We start from the raw sequence: 18,137 nt of genomic DNA, 5'->3' as shown, positions 1-18,137 counted from the left end.
AAATTGCACATAGTCTCACTGAAAGTAGAAGAAGGAAAATGTGCTCCATTCTACCACGGTAACTGTTTTTGTGTTCCTGTTCTCCCCTCCGGCCCTCATGCACGTGTGTGATCTCTGTAGTTGTGGTGACGGTGTGAAAGCAGTTGTGGATTTTATTTTACCACTTTACAGAGATAAACACTTAGAGGAATTGTTTCCACGTACTGAGCCATATGCAGAGACAGTGCACACGTAGTGTATCGCAAGGGATGATGGGGGAGTTACTCAGTAATTTTTTTCATTGAAATCATTAGTCTCTTATTCTCCCATGACACAAGGTAGCTGCATTGAGACATTATTCCTGCCCCACATCACCTGTGTTACGCACGTCTGACCTGAACCAAGCGCTCGTTTGCGATGGGAGCAGAGTCCATCCCTCTCAGGAACCACAGGTGATCTGAGCCTGTCGCTGTCCCAGCCCTCGAGACCAGCTATTCTTTGCGCCACACAAGGAGCAGTCACGCCTTCCCCAGTTCCCTTCATAGGGACAACAGAGCGCTTCTTCCTTTGGGTCCTCTCCGTGCGTTTTCATGCATGCAGCTTGTGGCCCTCCTGGTCGGGGATTGTGATATCTGGGCAGCTCAGGTCAGCGATGGGAGCAGCAGTGACAGCATTGCTAGGCAGTGGCTTAGCTAGTGGCTTGAACACTTGCCCAGCCTGGTTGTCACAGATCGACTGGGATTCCCCTCCAGATGAAGCCCCACACCTGATGACTATCTGACGAGGTTTCTGCTATTTACAGAGTGGGTCTTTTATAGATTCTGCAGTTTCACTCTTGACCTACACTGATTTTACAAAATGTTCACTCATCTCAGAGTTTGGGTTGCTTTTCAGTTGTTGATCATCACCACTTAAGGGTATTGATCTCTGTCTTACAAAATATGGTTTCTCAACCACATAGGGTTTTGTGTGTGTCCAGTTTTATAAAAGTAAATGTTACAGGACTTCCCTGGTGGTGCAGTGGTTAAGAATCTGCCTGCCAGCGCATGGGATACAGGTTCGAGCCCTGGTCCGGGAAGATCCCACATGCCGTGGAGCAACTAAGCCCATGCGCCACAACTACTGAGCCTGCACTCTAGAGCCCACGAGCCACAACTACTGAGCCCTTGTGCCACAACTACTGAAGCCCGAGCACCTAGAGCCCATGCTCCGCAACAAGAGAAGTCACTGCAATGAGAAGCCCGTACACCGCAATGAAGAGTAGCCCCCGCTCACCACAACTAAAGAAAGCCCGCGCGCAGCAACGAAGACCCAACACAGCCAAAAATAAAATATAAAATAGATTTATTTTTTAAAAAAAAGTAAATGCTACAGGACAGTCTTTTTTTTTTTTTTTTTTAGTTTATTTATTTGGCTGCATCAGGCATGGGGAATCTTCGTTACGGCGCGTGGGCTCTTCATTGCAGCGCATGGCCTTCTCTCTAGTTGTGGTGCGCAGGGTCCAGAGCGCGTGGGCTTAGTCCTGGGACAGTCATTTTTTTTGTCCCATTCTTGTTAATATTAGTTTCCTGATGAGCTTAAGGAAAACTGATATTAATTTAGGAAATGCAGTGTAGCTTCATAAACTGGATTATTTGGATGTGGTTCAAACCCATTCTGGAGCTGGGACACAGTACAGTAATAATCTAGAGAAATACCCCATGCCTGCCTTTTGATCAGAGATGGTAAGCTGCCCTTCCCAGTCCTTCTCAGACTCAGGGGGTCTCACTGGTGGCGTAGGGTGTGAAGTGGTGTCAGCTGGCTTGGAGCAGAGCCTTCTCCTCAGCTCTGCCCCGAGGCCTGGGGTAAGTCTGAGCCAGACCTGCAGGCGTAGCCCTTACTTACGTTTCTAAGGAAGTGAAAGCAGATCCTGAAATACAGCCCGATTATCTCGTGCACTTAGAAATAAACATTCTGGGACACTTAAAAATCAATTTGCAGGCACAGGAGAACATTAAATATTAATTAATAAAACATTTGATGAATAACTTATCTTCACAGTAAACTCTGAATCTAGCAATGAGATTAAGGGAGAATCTCCAGAGACGGTTGCTTTCACCCCTGAACTTTGTCAGGTTTCATCAGGACGTACAGATAATTTGAGAGGGATTGGGAGGTGGTGAGGTGAGGGGTTAGAGAGATAACTACCCAGTTAATTTAGAGTCAAATATGAAGGCCATTATAGGCTTGACCTGAGTGAAACCAGTGACATGGTGGGGTCATGATATCTTGCCTAGGGCTGTGTCCTCCCAGGGTGGATGGAAGTGAAATATAGTGCCACATGTCAATCAGAAAACCAGAAGAATACTGCTAATGTCGCTCTTATTCCAGAACATTTTTTAAATCCGTATTCTACCTACCTATCTACCTATTCTCCTCAGCTCCTCGGAAATGCATCTCATTAACCTTCGCCAGGCATTCAGCTGTGCCGGTGGTAATCCCTGTAGTTGTCTCATGAGGTTGCAGGAGGCCCCAGCCAGAAGCAGACTTGACTTTGCATTGGATTCTTACTCTAATGATATTATATTTGCTTTATCGTTTAGTTTTCTGGCACAAACATAACCAAAGGCAGAGATTGTGTGAGTTAATCATGGAAGAAGCATATCATGCATCGATAAACTAAAACTTGGAAGAAGTTGGATTTGGGAATCCTCTCCCTAGGTAGATAAAACACATGTGCTGTTTCTCTAAGTCTCTAGAGCAGAAGCTGGAGGACATTGTCCTGCCTGCAAGCCGCCCCGTCCTAGAAGCTCAATTGCTCTTTTATCATCCTTTGGTATAAAAATGATACTCAAAAGTAGAGTCACCTGCAGATGGAGTGAATCAGCAAGATGCTGTTAGAGCGTGACTATTTTCACACCATAACCTCAGAAATCGATCTCACCGACCCCCTCCAGCCAGAGGAATTCTATTTTAAGCACCATGCAGTAGTTACTGAAAGAGGAATGAGCTGTGAGCAATCGATGCTTTGTGTGGGTATGAGATTTTTCTTGGGTTTCAGTTTGGTTAGGCTGTTTATACTTTCCTGTGTGTTGAGGGACTTGGTAAGTGGGGCTGGACGTGAAAGAGGACCAGGGAATCGGAAGTCCTGCTCAAGAAGTAGGAGGAGATGCCTGTCAGTGCAGGTCCTGGGGATACACACGAAGGTTTTCACCTTAGGTACCTTCAGTTCAAAATGAATAGAAAAATGAGACAAAGATGCCATTTGCCCCCCTACACAGCATATCAATAAGAAAGAGTTAGCCCATTTAAAATCGGTATTAATGCACTAAAATAAAAACTTTTTTTTCTGTTTCTGATACCTACCCTCTGTGATGACCCAGTAAGACGGGCAAAGGCAGCTCTTCCTAAGAGGCTGTTGTGCAATTTGAGACCACGTGGTCAGCTTTAAAAAGGACCCTTATCTGTAACCCTCAGATAGACTCCCCTGTTTTTGGAACAGAAGTGCCAAATAAATGCCCGAGAAACAGGGCGTTCTAAAAAGTATGGGATGCTTTGCATCTGACTGAGCAAACTCTTCCACATAAAGCTTCACTCTAAGTACCTATCTTGATTTCAAATGTGAAAAATTAATTGTTGCTGCAGTAAATATGAAAAATTGTTGCTGCTCTGCCCCTCCATAAGCCAGTAGCCATCCAAGCATTGTAATAAATTTACATTAGGCTTAAGTGCCATCATTATGAACAAACTCCCATCTCGTTAATACTTAAGTTAGTACCTAAAAATACCAAGCACATAGCAGGCGCTCAAATGCCTAATCAATTAAATTTTCAGTCCCTTATTTTTCCTTCACTTAATTGTAATTGGTCACTTTTTAACTGAACCTTTCTTCCCCAAAAGGAGTGCCTGTCACACTTATAAAACTCTCTAAGTAGCATCCATGGAACAAGCTAGCATTGATTTCTTATTTCAGAAGAACGAGTGCCATCTCCCAACTTAACTGTCTGTAGTACTTAGGATGAGAATCTTTGAGTCGGGTGAAGATTCTCTTTCTCTAGGTTCTGTTTCCTGGCCTCTTATCTGCTCTGTGCTCATTTTCACGCCAGTCTTCTGGGCCTGCAGCACTTGGGCACCCTGGTTTTCTCCGTTCTGGTAGAAAGATAAAGAATTTACAGTAAGTCCCCTACATACCAGCCTTCAAGTTGCGAACTTTCAAAGATGTGAATGTGCGTTCACATGTCCAGTCACATTAGTTAGTTCACATTGAAACAGAACAGGACCCTATGGCCCTTGCCCCCTCGCACCATGTCCTCGGCCTGCCTTTTGTCTGTGGAAAAACTTCAGCCAAAGAATAAGTTTAATCAGAGAAGTGAGAAAATGCAGAAACAAAGGAAAACAGAGGAGACCAAATAATAATAGTTTAGTCACTAAGCAAAGTCAAGGACCTTTAGTTCCTCCTCAAGGGCTGTAGATAATATTCTGAGCCATATCCTGTGAGCTGTCTTATAGATACTGAAACCCACACCAGGTGGAAGAAGTTACCTACATGATGACCAGGCTGTAGCCATGACATAAGCTGCCACAATTCCAAGAACTGGTCTCAAAGAAATGGAAACGAACAGACCCTGGAACTGAAGATTAACTGTACCTAAAACAATCCAGATGACTCTCGTCAGACCACCGATGACCAATTTCAAGATGACTGTCAGAGCTGACTGTATTGTTTCTACATGTAGCCCCCTCCCTCTGTCTATAAAAGCTCTTGCCCCCTGATTGTTGGGGGAGGGGGGAGTCGGCCTTTGGACAGGCATCCGCCCTCCCCACCCTCCCCACTTGTTGCCAGCATCCAAAATAAAGCAAACTTTCGTTTCCACCAACCTGGCCTCTTTATTGGCTTTTGAGTGACGAGCAGCCGGACCTGGGTTTGGTAACAACGTGTCTGGCGTACGTTGTCACGTGCGTGCATCCTCTACAAGTGGTTGTGCTTTTGTGTACTGTACTGTACAGTGCTGTATAGAGTACAGTAGTACAGTATCTTTATTTCAAGCCCAGGATGAGTGAGTGAAATTGCAGCTTGCCCTCTGTCTCCTATTGCTGACGATCCTTGCTGAGCTCTACCATCTCCCACCTCCTCTCCCTCCTCCAGTCAGTAGCTCTTCTTGCCTGTTCACTCGATGCCAGCCCCTTGTACTATATGCCAGCTGTTGTACTGTACTACTGTACTTTTCAAGGTACTGTACTGTAAAATTAAAAATGTTTTCTTTATTTTGTGTGTTTGTTTTTTTATGTATTATTTGTGTGAAAAGTATTATAAACCTATTACAGTACAGTACTATATAGCCGATTGTGTTAGTTGGGTACCTAGGCTAACCTTGTTGAACTTACGAACAAATTGGACTTACAAACGCGCTCTCGGAACGTAACTTGTTCTTATGTAGGGGGCTTACTGTATATTTAAAACGGACTGAAAACTACATATTCTGGTGGCATCTCATTGCTGTTGTTGTTTTATTCCCAGCACTGTGTTTGTTCAGTTGAAGAAGGGAGATACTTGGGACTTCCCTGGCGGTCCAGTGGTTAAGACTGTGCTTCCACTGCAGGGGGCATGGGTTCGATCCCTGGTCAAGAAACTAAGATCCCGCATGCGGTGTGGCCAAAAAAAAAAGTGGGGGTTGGGGGGTAATGACTCCTGTATCCCATGGACCATTTTTTAAAACTTTAATATCAATGTTTTAATGCAAGATAGAAATTTGTTCAGCCTCATTAAGCCCAACTTTAAAAGAACTTCTATAAAATTATTAACAACAGGGATACGAAATTCACTTGAGCAATAAACATTAAAAGTGGAGATCGTATTTATTTTAGTAGTATGTATTTAAAATTATTTCCTAGCCACCGAAAATTTTTGCTTTGCATCAAAACGTTCTGGTGTGCCTGGGTTTTTAGCATCTCTTCTAGAGGCTCTCGGTTGTCAGGTGGTGCACTCATTCTGATGTGTATGTTAGTTTGGCCTTGTAGGTAAATTATTTTCTTGCCAGAGATCAACTTAAACTGGAAATATTGTTTTCTTGATTTTCTGAGTGAGCAATTATTCTTCCACTTATTTCTAAGGTTTTAGAACCTGCCGCTTGCAAATCGTTTGCCTTCCATATAAAAATACTCTGTAGACATTCCTGCTGCTTTCTCAGGAATTAGAACCTCTTTAACTGTAATTACCAGGGTTTTAACATTTATTCTTAGTTTTGACTTAATTAAATAATTTGTAGTACTGTCCTTCAAAGAGATGGCAGTATAAGGGTGACAGATTTTAGGTGAATTTGTTATTTAATTACAACAGTAAATCAATATTTTTATAGCTGATTGGCCTTTAGCAACACCTGTATTATTTTATCTTCCCAAAACTTCCATAATTTTTGTCATCTGTGTTAATTTTCCTAATTTAATTTTGTCCCTTCGATTTGTAAAATTCCTTCTCCCAAAAGGCATTATTGTTTTATGTGTAATTATAGGTAATATTACAGTTAGCAATTGCCGACAACAGCAATTAGGGCTAACTTCCCTGATATTGGTAATAATTTACATAATACATTGCTCAGCATAGAGCTTGTAATTTTAAATGATTCATAGGTTGCATGTACTTTTATTGTGAATCAATATTATTGCATTTTATTAGAGTAAAGCATCATGGGAGCTGATCACATGCTGTTTTTAGTCAGAAAATTAATAAATTTCATAATGGAGATGGTAATATCCACATTTTAACCAAATAACTTAAAATTTGTGGTTGGCTACTTGTATTTTATGCTTTCTATTCTTCAGTTAGTATTTAAAACATTCACAGTTCTGTCTCCGAGAAACTGTATCTGTATGAAAACTACAAGTGATATGCGCTGTCAGTATGACTATCAGTAGTGTCAAGTGAGCTTATGGGCAAAAGCAAAAAGATCAGAATTTGGGTTGATTTGGAAAAAATGAAGTTTGCATATGTAACATAAAACGTTTTTCTTACTGAAGTATAAAGACGGTGGGGAGATCCTTACTGTTGCCTGGTCTCGTGACCTCTTCTGTGCCTGTAGATAGTGATGCCATAACCTTCTGGATTCATTAGGGACCCTTATCTAGTTTCATTGCATCCCAGTCCCAGATCAGGGTGCTATGGCAACAGGACTGGGTGGAGGAATGAAAGAAGAATTCTGAAAAACACTTGCGATCAGTGCTGCGTCTGTTGGAGCCACCCTTATCCATAATTCCTCCACTCTGTTCCCATCTTTAAAGACGAATGCCTCAGCTCTTTCTCAGCCCACTGCTGGTACCTGAGAACTATCTGGGTTCTCTGTTATTACTTTATTTGTACATGTCTAATCTGCCATCTTCTCATTTCTTTGCCCAGATCTATGTCTTTGATGGTTGGTCAAAAGATAAGCAAAAATAATTTTCAGTGTATATTTGCCACTTGTAAATTTTTTTATAAGAGATTAATGTAATATGAAATTTCTTTTAGGTTGTTACGTATAATACCAGAAGTAAAAGAGCTACTTCTTAAACTTTAGTTTTTAAACTATTCTTTTAAACTCTATCATGTTGCAAATACTGTGAATTGAATAGTTTTTAATATAATGGACTTTTAAGTGGGTAGGGGTCAGGAGTGAGAAAAATGCAACTTTAAAAAAAACTGAACAAATCTGATTAGATTCAATATTGTCTCCTTTTCACTTTCTACTGAAAGCCATCCTAAAGATAGATTATCTCAAAATTATTTTGAACTTGAAATTACCATTTTTACTTTCTCTCTCTGTTTCATTTTTATTGTTTTCTCTCTCCCCTGGTGCCCTTTTCAGTTTCGTCAGGCTGGGGAGAAATGCCTAATGTTCATTCAAAGGCTGAAAACTCTTGGGGAGAGCCATCCTCCCCTTCTACCCTGGTTGATAACGGCACAGCAGCATGGGGCAAGCCGCCCAGCAGCGGCAGCGGATGGGGGGACCAGCCCACCGAGCCGGCGGTGACATTTGGAAGAGCCGGCGCCCCCGCGGCCGCCCCAGCCCTGTGCAAACCAGGTGAGCCGTGCTGCCTGCCTGCCCTGGGTTGGCCGGTTCGAGATGGACCCAGGTAGTCTGTTTAGAGGGATACTTCTCATTGAATTTTAAGAATTAGTGTTTTAGGACGCTCTCCTCATTTTTAAGTCTAACATTAAACTAAAACTATAAAGAAATATTGCCCTGTCTGATACATGAACACAAGGGAGCTTTTAACAGAAGTCCATGTTCTCCTTTTTACAAAAAAATAAATACAAGGATCAGAGCAATAAAGCATAGCTGCTCGATGGTTAGTAGCCTCCACGCTTCTTCAGCAGTGTTCTCCTACCTGCCATTCAAACTATTTAAACTTGCTGTTTCACTGAGCAAGGTGGATAAGGCAGGCCATTTTTCTTTTTGAGATTAGGTTTTGAAACATACATTACTTAACAGCAGTCTGACACTTGCTTTGCTTTCAAGTAAACAAAATTCTGCTTTAGATTCTCCAGGTTTATGCTTTTTCTCTCTTTTTTTCCTTTCTTAAAAAGAAAAACCATGCTGTGTTTTCCTCCCATTATCTGAAAGTATAATAAGTATACATATAAAATGTACATCCTTACAAATGTCCAGATCATGTTTCCAAGTGGAATCCTGTAATGTGTGGCTGTTTTGCAATGTGATACTTATGACAAGAGCATGAATATGTTTGCTGATTTAAGTCTGATATTAAAATTAATTGTTCACATGGCTGCAGAAGCTCGGTTTTTTTTTTTTGGACATCATTAAATGTCTCAGATCTTAAAATGAAACTTTATTGTTTTAGTATTTTGTTACTTTGTTAACACTGGATAGTATGCTCTGTATACCAACCATTCTGCTGGATTATTTATTTCATTTATATTACTTCTTGTTATACATCTAAAGGATGGGGAGCTCCTGGGTATTTAGATTCAGGCGCTGAGGTAGTATATTTGTTTTTATAATTTGTCCTTGGAGGCCTAATTATATGCCTGTCCACCTTGTAAGCCTCATGTCTTCATCGTCTTACGGACTCTAGCTAACAGTACTGTCACCTGATCTTTGTCCTTCTTCAGATTCCCCAGGAAGTGAAAATTTGGGGTAACTTTTATACCAAGAATTGCTTTGTATTTTAAGAAAGGAGAAAAATAATACCCTGAAATCGAAACTCAGTATTCAGCTTGTAGCTCCCTCTGGCTATAGCCTCAGCTGTCTGCGTCCTGTCATTCTGGGAGCATCTCCTCGGAGCTTGTCAAAAGCACAGACCTGTTGGGCCCAACCACAGACCTGCTGCATTTCTCCTGATCCCCTGGCGACTCAGGTCTGGTCGCGCTGGGAGAGCACTGGTCCACGTGACACACCACATGACAGGGAGGATAGTGACGCTTTTCAGGACTCTGCGTTTTACCAGCCGTTCCACATCACGCAGAGGCTGCCACCTTCGGTAGCCCCAGGATTTACTGTTAGAATGTCCATGCTTCGAAATGACCTCTAGTTGGTTAAAGGAGTTTGGAACAGCACAGGCTACAAATAGCTGAAGTTTGAAGAAAAAAATAGGTACACACATACATGTATATTACATTTCTAGTAGGGAAAATTAAATTCTTAGGTCTAAGGGAAGCAAAGTAGTAAAAGGTAGGTTATGTACACCCCTTTTGTCCTGCCTCCCCCTAAATGATGTGATAGGGCACCATTGTCTGCTTTGGGAATGGTGAATCTGATACGTTCGTGTTCCCTCTCTTTCTAGCTTCAAAATCTATGCAAGAAGGCTGGGGCAGCGGCGGGGACGATGCGAACCTCGGTGCCGGTCAGTGGGAAGACGAGGACGGGGGCATGTGGAACAACGCCGCTTCCCAAGAAAGCACCTCCTCCTGCAGTTCCTGGGGGAACGCCCCCAAAAAAGGACTCCAAAAGGTGCGTGCGACACTAAAGGAAATAAACTCTAAAAATCAGTGGTGGTACTTAAAAACATTCAGTTTCAAGGTGGTATCTCCAGGTAACAGTGACAGATCTGAGGTTCTCAAAGTGCTCTCAGGACCCTGGTGGTCCTGAGGCCCTCTCAGGGGGTCTCTGCTGAGCGTAGAATGGGGTTTTCCAGAGACTGCGTGCCATTGCTTTCACAGCAGAGCAAAGGCAGGGACAGATGGGTGAATCCAGCTGCTTCTGTGAAGCCGGACAGTAGAGAGATGTTCAGTCAGGTACGACAATGCCACTCTTCTCACTAAAAGTTTTTGTTTTAGAAAATAAAATTATTTTCCATTAAAAAACATTGTTATATTAACATATAATGACTTTGTTATGGTTATCTTTAAACAAATTAATACAGTTTTTTAAATTTCTCAGTTTTAATTTCTAATACAGTAAATATCAATAAATACAACCCATATAAACAAAACTTCTTTAGGATCCTCGGTTTTTAAGAGAGGTAATGGGGTCCTGGGATCAGGAAGTGTGAGCACTCCCCAGGGACTCGGTTCTCTGCACCCAGATGCACAGCCTCCGGAAGAAATCAAGTGAGGTCCACAGCACAGATGCGCACCAAGACAGCTTCCAAGTAGATCACAAATTCAAATATGAAAGAGAAAAATATAAGAGAATTTTAAAAACTATCTTGGCGAGGAAGAGACCTTTCTAACTGTGACCAAAATCTAAAAGCCATGGAATGAAAGACTTATAAACTTCAGTAAACATAAAAACTGTACCTGATAGAAAATTTCATCATCAAAGTCAAAAGACAAATAACAAACTGGAAAAAAATATTTGTAAGTCATAGAGAAGACTGACCTTCCTGATAAATAGAGAAAGATCCTAGAAACTGTTTTTTAAAAAAAAACCCACCAGTAATCCGGTAGACAAATAGCGAAGAATGTAAGCAGGCGATCCATAGAAAAGGAACACAAGTCGCTGTTAAACGTGTCAAAGGCTATTCAACCTGACTTGCAGAAAGAGAATTCAATTTAAAACAACATGAAGAAATGCCATTTTTCATCTCTCAGCCCAGCAGAAATCCAAAACACGCTGTCTTCGCGAAGCTGTAGGAAAACCAGCACTCTCGTACGTTGCTGGTGGAAACGTAAACTAGTGTAACCCAAATGGAGGGCAGTGTGGCGTCATCTGTCAAAATTACAGATGCGTCAGCACTTTGACACAGCCCTTCTACTTGTCAAGGGACAGCAAAAAAATAGTAACTTAAATGCACATTGATGGGGTAACTAGTTAAATTATGCTACATCCGTATTATGAAAAACTAAAGTTTTTTTTAAAGAAACTAAACATTGATATGAAAAGATCAACGAAATATATTGCTAAGTGAAAGGCAAGATACAGAGAATCTGTATAGCACAACCCCGCTTTTGGGGGGCAGGGGAAGAGAAGAGAAAATGGGTGTGTGCGTGTGAGGCACACACGTACTCGTAATGGCCTCTGTTGAATTTAAAATTCTCTGGAAGGATGAGTAAGGAGAGAAGAACTCAGCGGACGGGCCATGGGGCGGGAAGAAGATGCTTCCATGTGCCCCTTTTTTCTGCTTTTGAATCATGTGAATGTATTATCCGTTCAAAAATTTTTCAATTTGAAAACCATTCAATTAGCAGTAAGCAGAACCCAGAAACTAAAACCGCGGCTTTTTGCTCATAAAGAGTAGAAATGATTGCAGACTTCAAATTAAGTCTTTTCACAATCAGGCTGGCAAATAATCCTGTTAATGATGGGACCAGAAACACCAAATTGATCAGTTTAAATATTGTATATTCTTGGCAAACCTGGCTCTGGCCGCAGAGTAATGATTAAAATCACCTCTAGAGAAGCCGCTTCCTTGAGGAAAGTGAGCATGTTAGTTTACAGTCACCCCACATGCTCCGTCCTGTGATTGTGGCAGGCTCAGTTTTGAAAGCACTGTGAAGAATCCTTTGTGTATGGTAGTAACGCACTGTTAGATCCCCCGCGTTGCAGAAGAGCAGGAGGTTGTTGAGGGGCCACATCTTGACGCTCAGCCCTTCCGCGGTGCCCTGCTGCCCCCTCTCCGTCTCACTGCCCTTTCCTTTCCACTGGATTCCCTCCTTTTGTCTTCATCCTCTCCCTCACCGCCATTTCCCCACTTATTTTTTTTCTCCACCCTACAGGCCGTAAGCGATGAATAATTAACAAAATTAATAGGTTTTTTTGGTCCCTTTCATCTTGTCTTTTCTGTTGGAACGATCACCCTGTATTTTGTCATCTTTTAGAATAAAGCTTATAAAAAGGCAAAAGCTATGTAATTTTTAGTAAACTTCATATGGTTATTATAGGGTCGTGTTCAAGGGAGCACTTATTATGATTATTTGATAATGGAAGCGGTACATATTTGTGATGAACTAAATTCATTCTCTGGGGAAAAGAAATAATTATCTTGCTTTTTTAAGTCCATAAATGGCACACATATGCCAACCTCAGAAGCACCCTGAAGCATTTCCTAGCACGAGCCGCCAAATACTGTCGGGGCGATGTGGAGCACAGCGTTGCTCAGCGGTAACAGAGAGACACTGTGACATGTAAATCGACATGAATTTTAGGCATCTCCCATTTCTGGAAGAAATGCATTAAAGCGTGGCTCATGGACTTTCTCCTTCCCACACTTGGTTCTAGGGCATGAAAACATCTGGCAAGCAGGACGAGGCCTGGATCATGACCCGGCTGATCAAACAACTCACAGACATGGGCTTCCCGGTGACTGGCGTCTTACTTTACTCCTCCCGCCATGTGTCCTGCCCTGCATGGCCCTGTTGTGTCCTGCCCACCTTTGTCATGTGTAACGCGGGAGGAAGACTTGGGGGATGAGATTGTTGGCAAAACCTAACTCGTAAATTCCCCTTTCACCTGGGCGCTTCTGCTTAGGGATCATTGCTTTGAACTGCAGCAAAGATCCACATCATTTCTATCAAGAAAGGTGTGAGAACCTTTTCCTAGAATAAAAAATGATGTGGGATTTTTAATTTTCATTGGTTTATACAGTTTTATATTTTCTTTTCATTTATAATTAAAAGTGAGTTTCATTCGTTTATGCAGTACATTGACCAAGATCTCAAGAGAAAACTTGGTATAAAGTACTAAAGCCTCGTGTCCAGATAAAGCATCCTAACCAGACCTATTTGCTTCCTGAGTTTCAGATCGTGTGTAGGGAGAGTTGGAAATCTTAGGGTCTTCTTCTGAAAATGTCTCCTGGTCTCTTCAGTCCCTAAGAGCCAGTGGCAGGAGTTCAGACCGTGAGCAGTACTTCCTGTATCTGCCACGTAGCCCCTTCAGTATCTGCCACCTAGCCCCTTCAAATGTCTTCTTTCCAAGTCTTTATTCAAATGAGTGTTTACCTTTTGATTGCTGCAGATGTCCCTAAAGGATGTGTCTAGAGTGGCCCCAGACTGGAGCAGGGGACCACATACTTCACGTGGGGCACAGGCCCCTGACCCTGTGCGGGCGCGGCCGGGGGCCCAGCCTCCCCACGGGTGAGGTGACAGGCCCACCCTGGCCCTGCAGTGCTTCAACACCATGCCCAGCTTGGTTTCGGCCTCCACCGAGACCAGTCTGTTTCAATCGGAGAGATAATTATCAAAATGAACCTACGTGTTTTGTGTCATGTTGTTTTTACATTTTTTAGTGAAAAGTAGTTTACAGCAGAGCCTAGAATCTGACTCTTACCGTGACTTCCTGCAGCTGCCCTGGGAGAGGTTTCACCCTGCTGAACCACAGAGTCAGAAACAAGACTCTCCTGGCACTGGACATTTGGGGTTTAAAGTGTTAAATACAAGTTCTTCCCTCTAAAAATCAATTCAGTACATTTTCTTATTACAAGTATTTTTTACTTAGAAGATATTTATCTCTAACCACAAGGAAGAGAAGTATTTCTAGTTCCAAAACCTAACAATATTAGGTTAATATCAATCACTTCCCTGAGTTAATAGTGATAGAGCTCTTTACAAGCTTTTGCTTTCGTTAAAACGCAGTCCTAGTGAAAACTCTGTTTCCCTCCACAGAGAGAGCCAGCTGAAGAGGCCTTGAAGAGTAACAATATGAATCTTGACCAGGCCATGAGTAAGTAAGATGACATACCTAAAGCACACTTTTTTTTAAAGGTACCAGTTTGTGAGTTTTGATGTTCAGAGTCGTGGGTTAATGGTTGAATACGTGCTGGGGAGACAGGACCACCCGCAGGATGTGCACCTGCCATGGGGCCAGTCCCTCAGGATTGGTGGGCGCTGGGGACAAATGGCCAAACACCACATTGAACCGCGTTTGCTTTTTCTGTTTGTTGGGGTTTTTTTTTTTCCATTTTTGCAACAAATAGATGAATGTTTTCTATCTCCATCTATTTTGAGGGGGGGAGATAGTGACCCTCTTGGAGAAAGGCACTGGGATCACGTGCCCACCTCGTTGGGCGCTAGGTCAGCTGTTCCTGTGCCGCAGCCGGCAGGGCTTGCTCAGGGCCCCACGGGAGCATCGCCTGCTGGCTGAAAGACGAGAGTTACTGTCAAGGAACAAGCAACCCTAGTTTTGGAATTGCTTTAAAAATCATATCAATTATGTTAAATGTTTACATGTAAAATACAGCTGATTCTCATCATTCGTGGTCCTTATGTCCTGTAAAGTCCCTGCAGACACTGAATCAGGAAGTACTAAACCCTTGCTCCTCGGGGACATACAGGATTGAGGTCGTCTGAGCCTCTGGCCACAGCATTTTTGTCAACCAGTCAACACGTAACCTTGTTTTATGTGTGTTTCTGTTTAAAGACGCCGTATTTAATATGTATTTCTCACAAATAATTATGTGCCGTATTTCTTTATAATAAAGCATTAGCTACGAAGGGTTGAACATCCTCCTGACCCTGGATACTGTGACCATAGATTTTGTTCCCTTTTCGACTCACACCAATGCCGTGAGCTATCCTTTTTTTAAATAAATCATCATCTTGTGAATCCACAAATTGAGCCACTTTCCATCTTTTCTGAAGCTTCATCTCACACTGTAGACATTACTTTAGCTCCCCCCCACACAGCCTTATACACGATGGTGACTTTCTCTCCCTGTTCCGGCTGCACTGCCCTGTTCATCAGCTGAACTCGGCCGCCTGGGCAGCGCCGCTGCAGCAGCTGCTGAACGAAGCAGGCACCATGCGGCCTTCTTGCGCTTAGATCACTAGACAGCACATTGGCTTGGGGACCATGGGGACCACTGCGATGACCAACCAAAAGCACAGAGATGGCCCTGAATACACCACAAAAGGACACCTGTCGCTTTGTGAGAGCCTGATCTGGGAATGTGTGTGTCGGGGGCTCAAATTCTTCACCGCCCCACGCGTCCACAAGTGACCCAAAAGCGCCATAATATTGATTTGGGGGCTACGAGTATATTTTGGCAAGTAGGTGAATTCACAAGCTCGGAATTCACAAATAATGAGAATCAACTTTATTATCACGTGCAAATGCCAAATGGGTGGTATAAGCTACCGGGACAGAGGGCATCGGTGTGAGCTGGAGGGGGTTAGTCCCGCCTCCTCAGAGCCGCGAGGCGGTGCAGAGTCAGAGGGAGTGGAACAAACACCAGCCTCTGAATCGGAAGAGCACAAGCACAGACTCCGTCTGGTCTGCGTTGTGTTGTGTCCCCGACACTCGGACAGGCCCGTGCAGCCAGCAGGGACTCAGCAGGTGGAGATCGACGGCCGTGAGGCGGGGCGGCCAGGGGAGAGGAAGGGCCTAGCCCCACGGTGGCAGAGGTGGCCGGCGTGGCTGCGAGGGACGAGGCACAGGGGCCAGACCACAGGCTCCTGGGCGCGGCCAGAGCCAAACCGAGGCCCCTGTGTTCTGGGGGGTGAGCGTCTTAACTCCTTCCCCGAGGCGTAGGCTGGTGCCCGTCTGTGCTCAGGACGCGCAGCCGAGCCCCGAGGCGTCACGTTTCAAGCGCTGCTTCTGTCTGCTGTGCCCCAGGCGCTCTGCTGGAAAAGAAGGTGGACGTGGACAAGCGTGGACTGGGAGTGACCGACTACAATGGGATGGTCACCAAGCCCCTTGGCTGCCGCCCACCCATCTCCAAAGAGTCTTCCGTGGACCGCCCCACCTTCCTGGACAAGGTATGAGTTTAGGTGGCTTTTTGTTTGTTTTTAACAAGAGGTGTTTTTCATTTTCACTGTGTTGGATTAAAAAGTTATTGGGCTATAATATTTAAGTGACTTTTACCCATTTTTCTAATATATATGAATGTTTAACTCAAAAGAGGTTGTGTTATATTTCATATGATGGGACTAGGAATAAAAATACTGAAATTGAAAACTGATTTTCATGTTAGCAGGTGAACTTGGCTGCTTCAATTTGTCCGATAGACAAGGGTCCATCAAATTTCCGTTTTACGGTGTTACTTTATATGCACAGTTCTTCCCACTGGAAATGATGTATTACATGTCTAATCTCAGGAAAAAGGGTCTAGAAGTGGTTAGGCATGGGCACCCATGTCTCGTGCCCCTTGCTTGGATGGGCTACTTCAGAGAACACGCAGGGGTCTGTGGGAAAATCCCCTTAGATGTTTCAACAAGTGTAGTCGCCAGTTCATTCCCCTTAGTATTGTCATGCTTGGTGCTCCCTCTCCAGATTGGTGTGACCTCAGGGGGGGAAACAGCATCCCGTTAAAATCAGTCAAAATGTTCATCCTTGAAAAAAAAAATGGAAGCAAGAAAGGACAAGTTTAAAGCAAACAAACAGACTAAAAGCAAGCTCCTAGGAGAAGAGATGAGAGTTCGTCTGTTCTCAGATTAGCTGTGTCCTCTGCCAGCTCTCCACGCAGTGGCGTCCTCGCCTTGCCCGGCGCCCCTGTGCCCAGAGAAATCGGAATTTCAGACAACAATGAGTCGTCGTTGGACCATATTTATTCTAAGATGTTATTAGTAGTTTATCTGAAATTCCAGTTTAACTCCGCACCCTGTATTTTTATTTGCTAAGTGTGGGACCCTGACTTATTTCCGTATCTTTAAAATGTGAAATAATACTACAGGTTTGGGGACTTCCCTAGTGGTCCAGTGGTTAAAACTCTGCACTTCCATTGCAGGGGGCACGAGTTTGCTCCCTGGTCAGGGAACTAAGATCCTGCATGCCGCATGGCATGGCCAAAAATAGATAGATAGATAGATAGATAGATAGCCAAAAATAAATAGATAGATAGATAGATAAATTTTAAAAAATACTGCAGGTTTGTTGTGAAGTTAGATGAGATAAATTTACAAAGGACCTGGCACCCAATAAATGTAAAAAAATAATAATAACAAGATTTTTGTCTGTTTTATAATTTACCTTATTATTAGGTTAAGCCATATGAAATCGCTGTTTGTAGGTCAAAAACATTTGAATGTCAGCAGATTTCAACCTAATGTATACCTAGAGCCTTGCTAATAACTTCTCAAAAGGAGCCTCTTTATTTGAAAATGGTTGTAAAGTGTTTTCCAAGTAAGACTTTTTACAGTGTTTGTCTCTCTCCTGATTCCTACCCGTAGGCAGGGTCAGTAGTAATGAGAATATTATAAGCTGATACATGTTTGTAAAATAATTGTTAAAATGAAAACAGCATCTTAATCCTATTTCTCTTTTTTCTTTTTCCCCTCTTCCTTTTGACCATTTCTCCATTTTCCTGTCCACACATTTTTGATCTTTTAATTCTTTGTTCATCCGCATCCCTTTCTGTGTCCCGGGAAACTTGTGCTTTGTGTGCGGACGGGCACTGCACACAGCTCATGCTTTCTTTCCCCAATCAGGATGGCGGCCTCGTGGAAGAGCCCACGACTTCACCATTTTTGCCTTCACCAAGCCTGAAGCTCCCCCTTTCCAACAGTGCACTCCCTAATCAGGCCCTGGGCGGGATTGCCTCAGGGCTGGGCATGCAAAACTTGAATTCTTCTAGACAGGTAAGGCTGTTGGTAGAGGGCCACCATGGTCTCTCTCACTTGCCTTTAAGAAAGTGTGTTTGACACGCAAACCTTATTTTTAATTAATGCCTGCATTTGAAAATATAACTGAATATGTAAAGGTAGCTGAAATATTATAAGGATTTCCTTTCAAGTGATGTACTGCTGTTAAGAATTGAATCCAGTTCTTGAAATTTAACCATGTTATAGGAAATGCTTCAAAATTATATTTATT

The 18,137-nt window shown here is 43.0% G+C and overlaps 1 protein-coding gene across 1 annotated transcript in view; it reads left to right on the top strand.

The window, feature by feature from the left end:
• Positions 1 to 18,137, top strand: part of TNRC6C (trinucleotide repeat containing adaptor 6C) — a 141,081-nt gene that overhangs the window by 99,182 nt on the left and 23,762 nt on the right. Inside the window, exons 6-11 of the mRNA XM_061176813.1 lie at positions 7,797 to 8,012; positions 9,736 to 9,902; positions 12,612 to 12,692; positions 13,994 to 14,051; positions 15,942 to 16,084; positions 17,753 to 17,902. Of these exons, the coding sequence (XP_061032796.1) occupies positions 7,797 to 8,012; positions 9,736 to 9,902; positions 12,612 to 12,692; positions 13,994 to 14,051; positions 15,942 to 16,084; positions 17,753 to 17,902 (815 nt within the window). The remainder of the gene's footprint in view (positions 1 to 7,796; positions 8,013 to 9,735; positions 9,903 to 12,611; positions 12,693 to 13,993; positions 14,052 to 15,941; positions 16,085 to 17,752; positions 17,903 to 18,137) is intronic.

This window comes from Eubalaena glacialis, chromosome 19 (genome assembly GCF_028564815.1).
Source record: "Eubalaena glacialis isolate mEubGla1 chromosome 19, mEubGla1.1.hap2.+ XY, whole genome shotgun sequence".
Classification (NCBI taxonomy): Eukaryota; Metazoa; Chordata; class Mammalia; order Artiodactyla; family Balaenidae; genus Eubalaena; species Eubalaena glacialis.
This window is presented reverse-complemented; position numbering and strand designations above follow the sequence as displayed.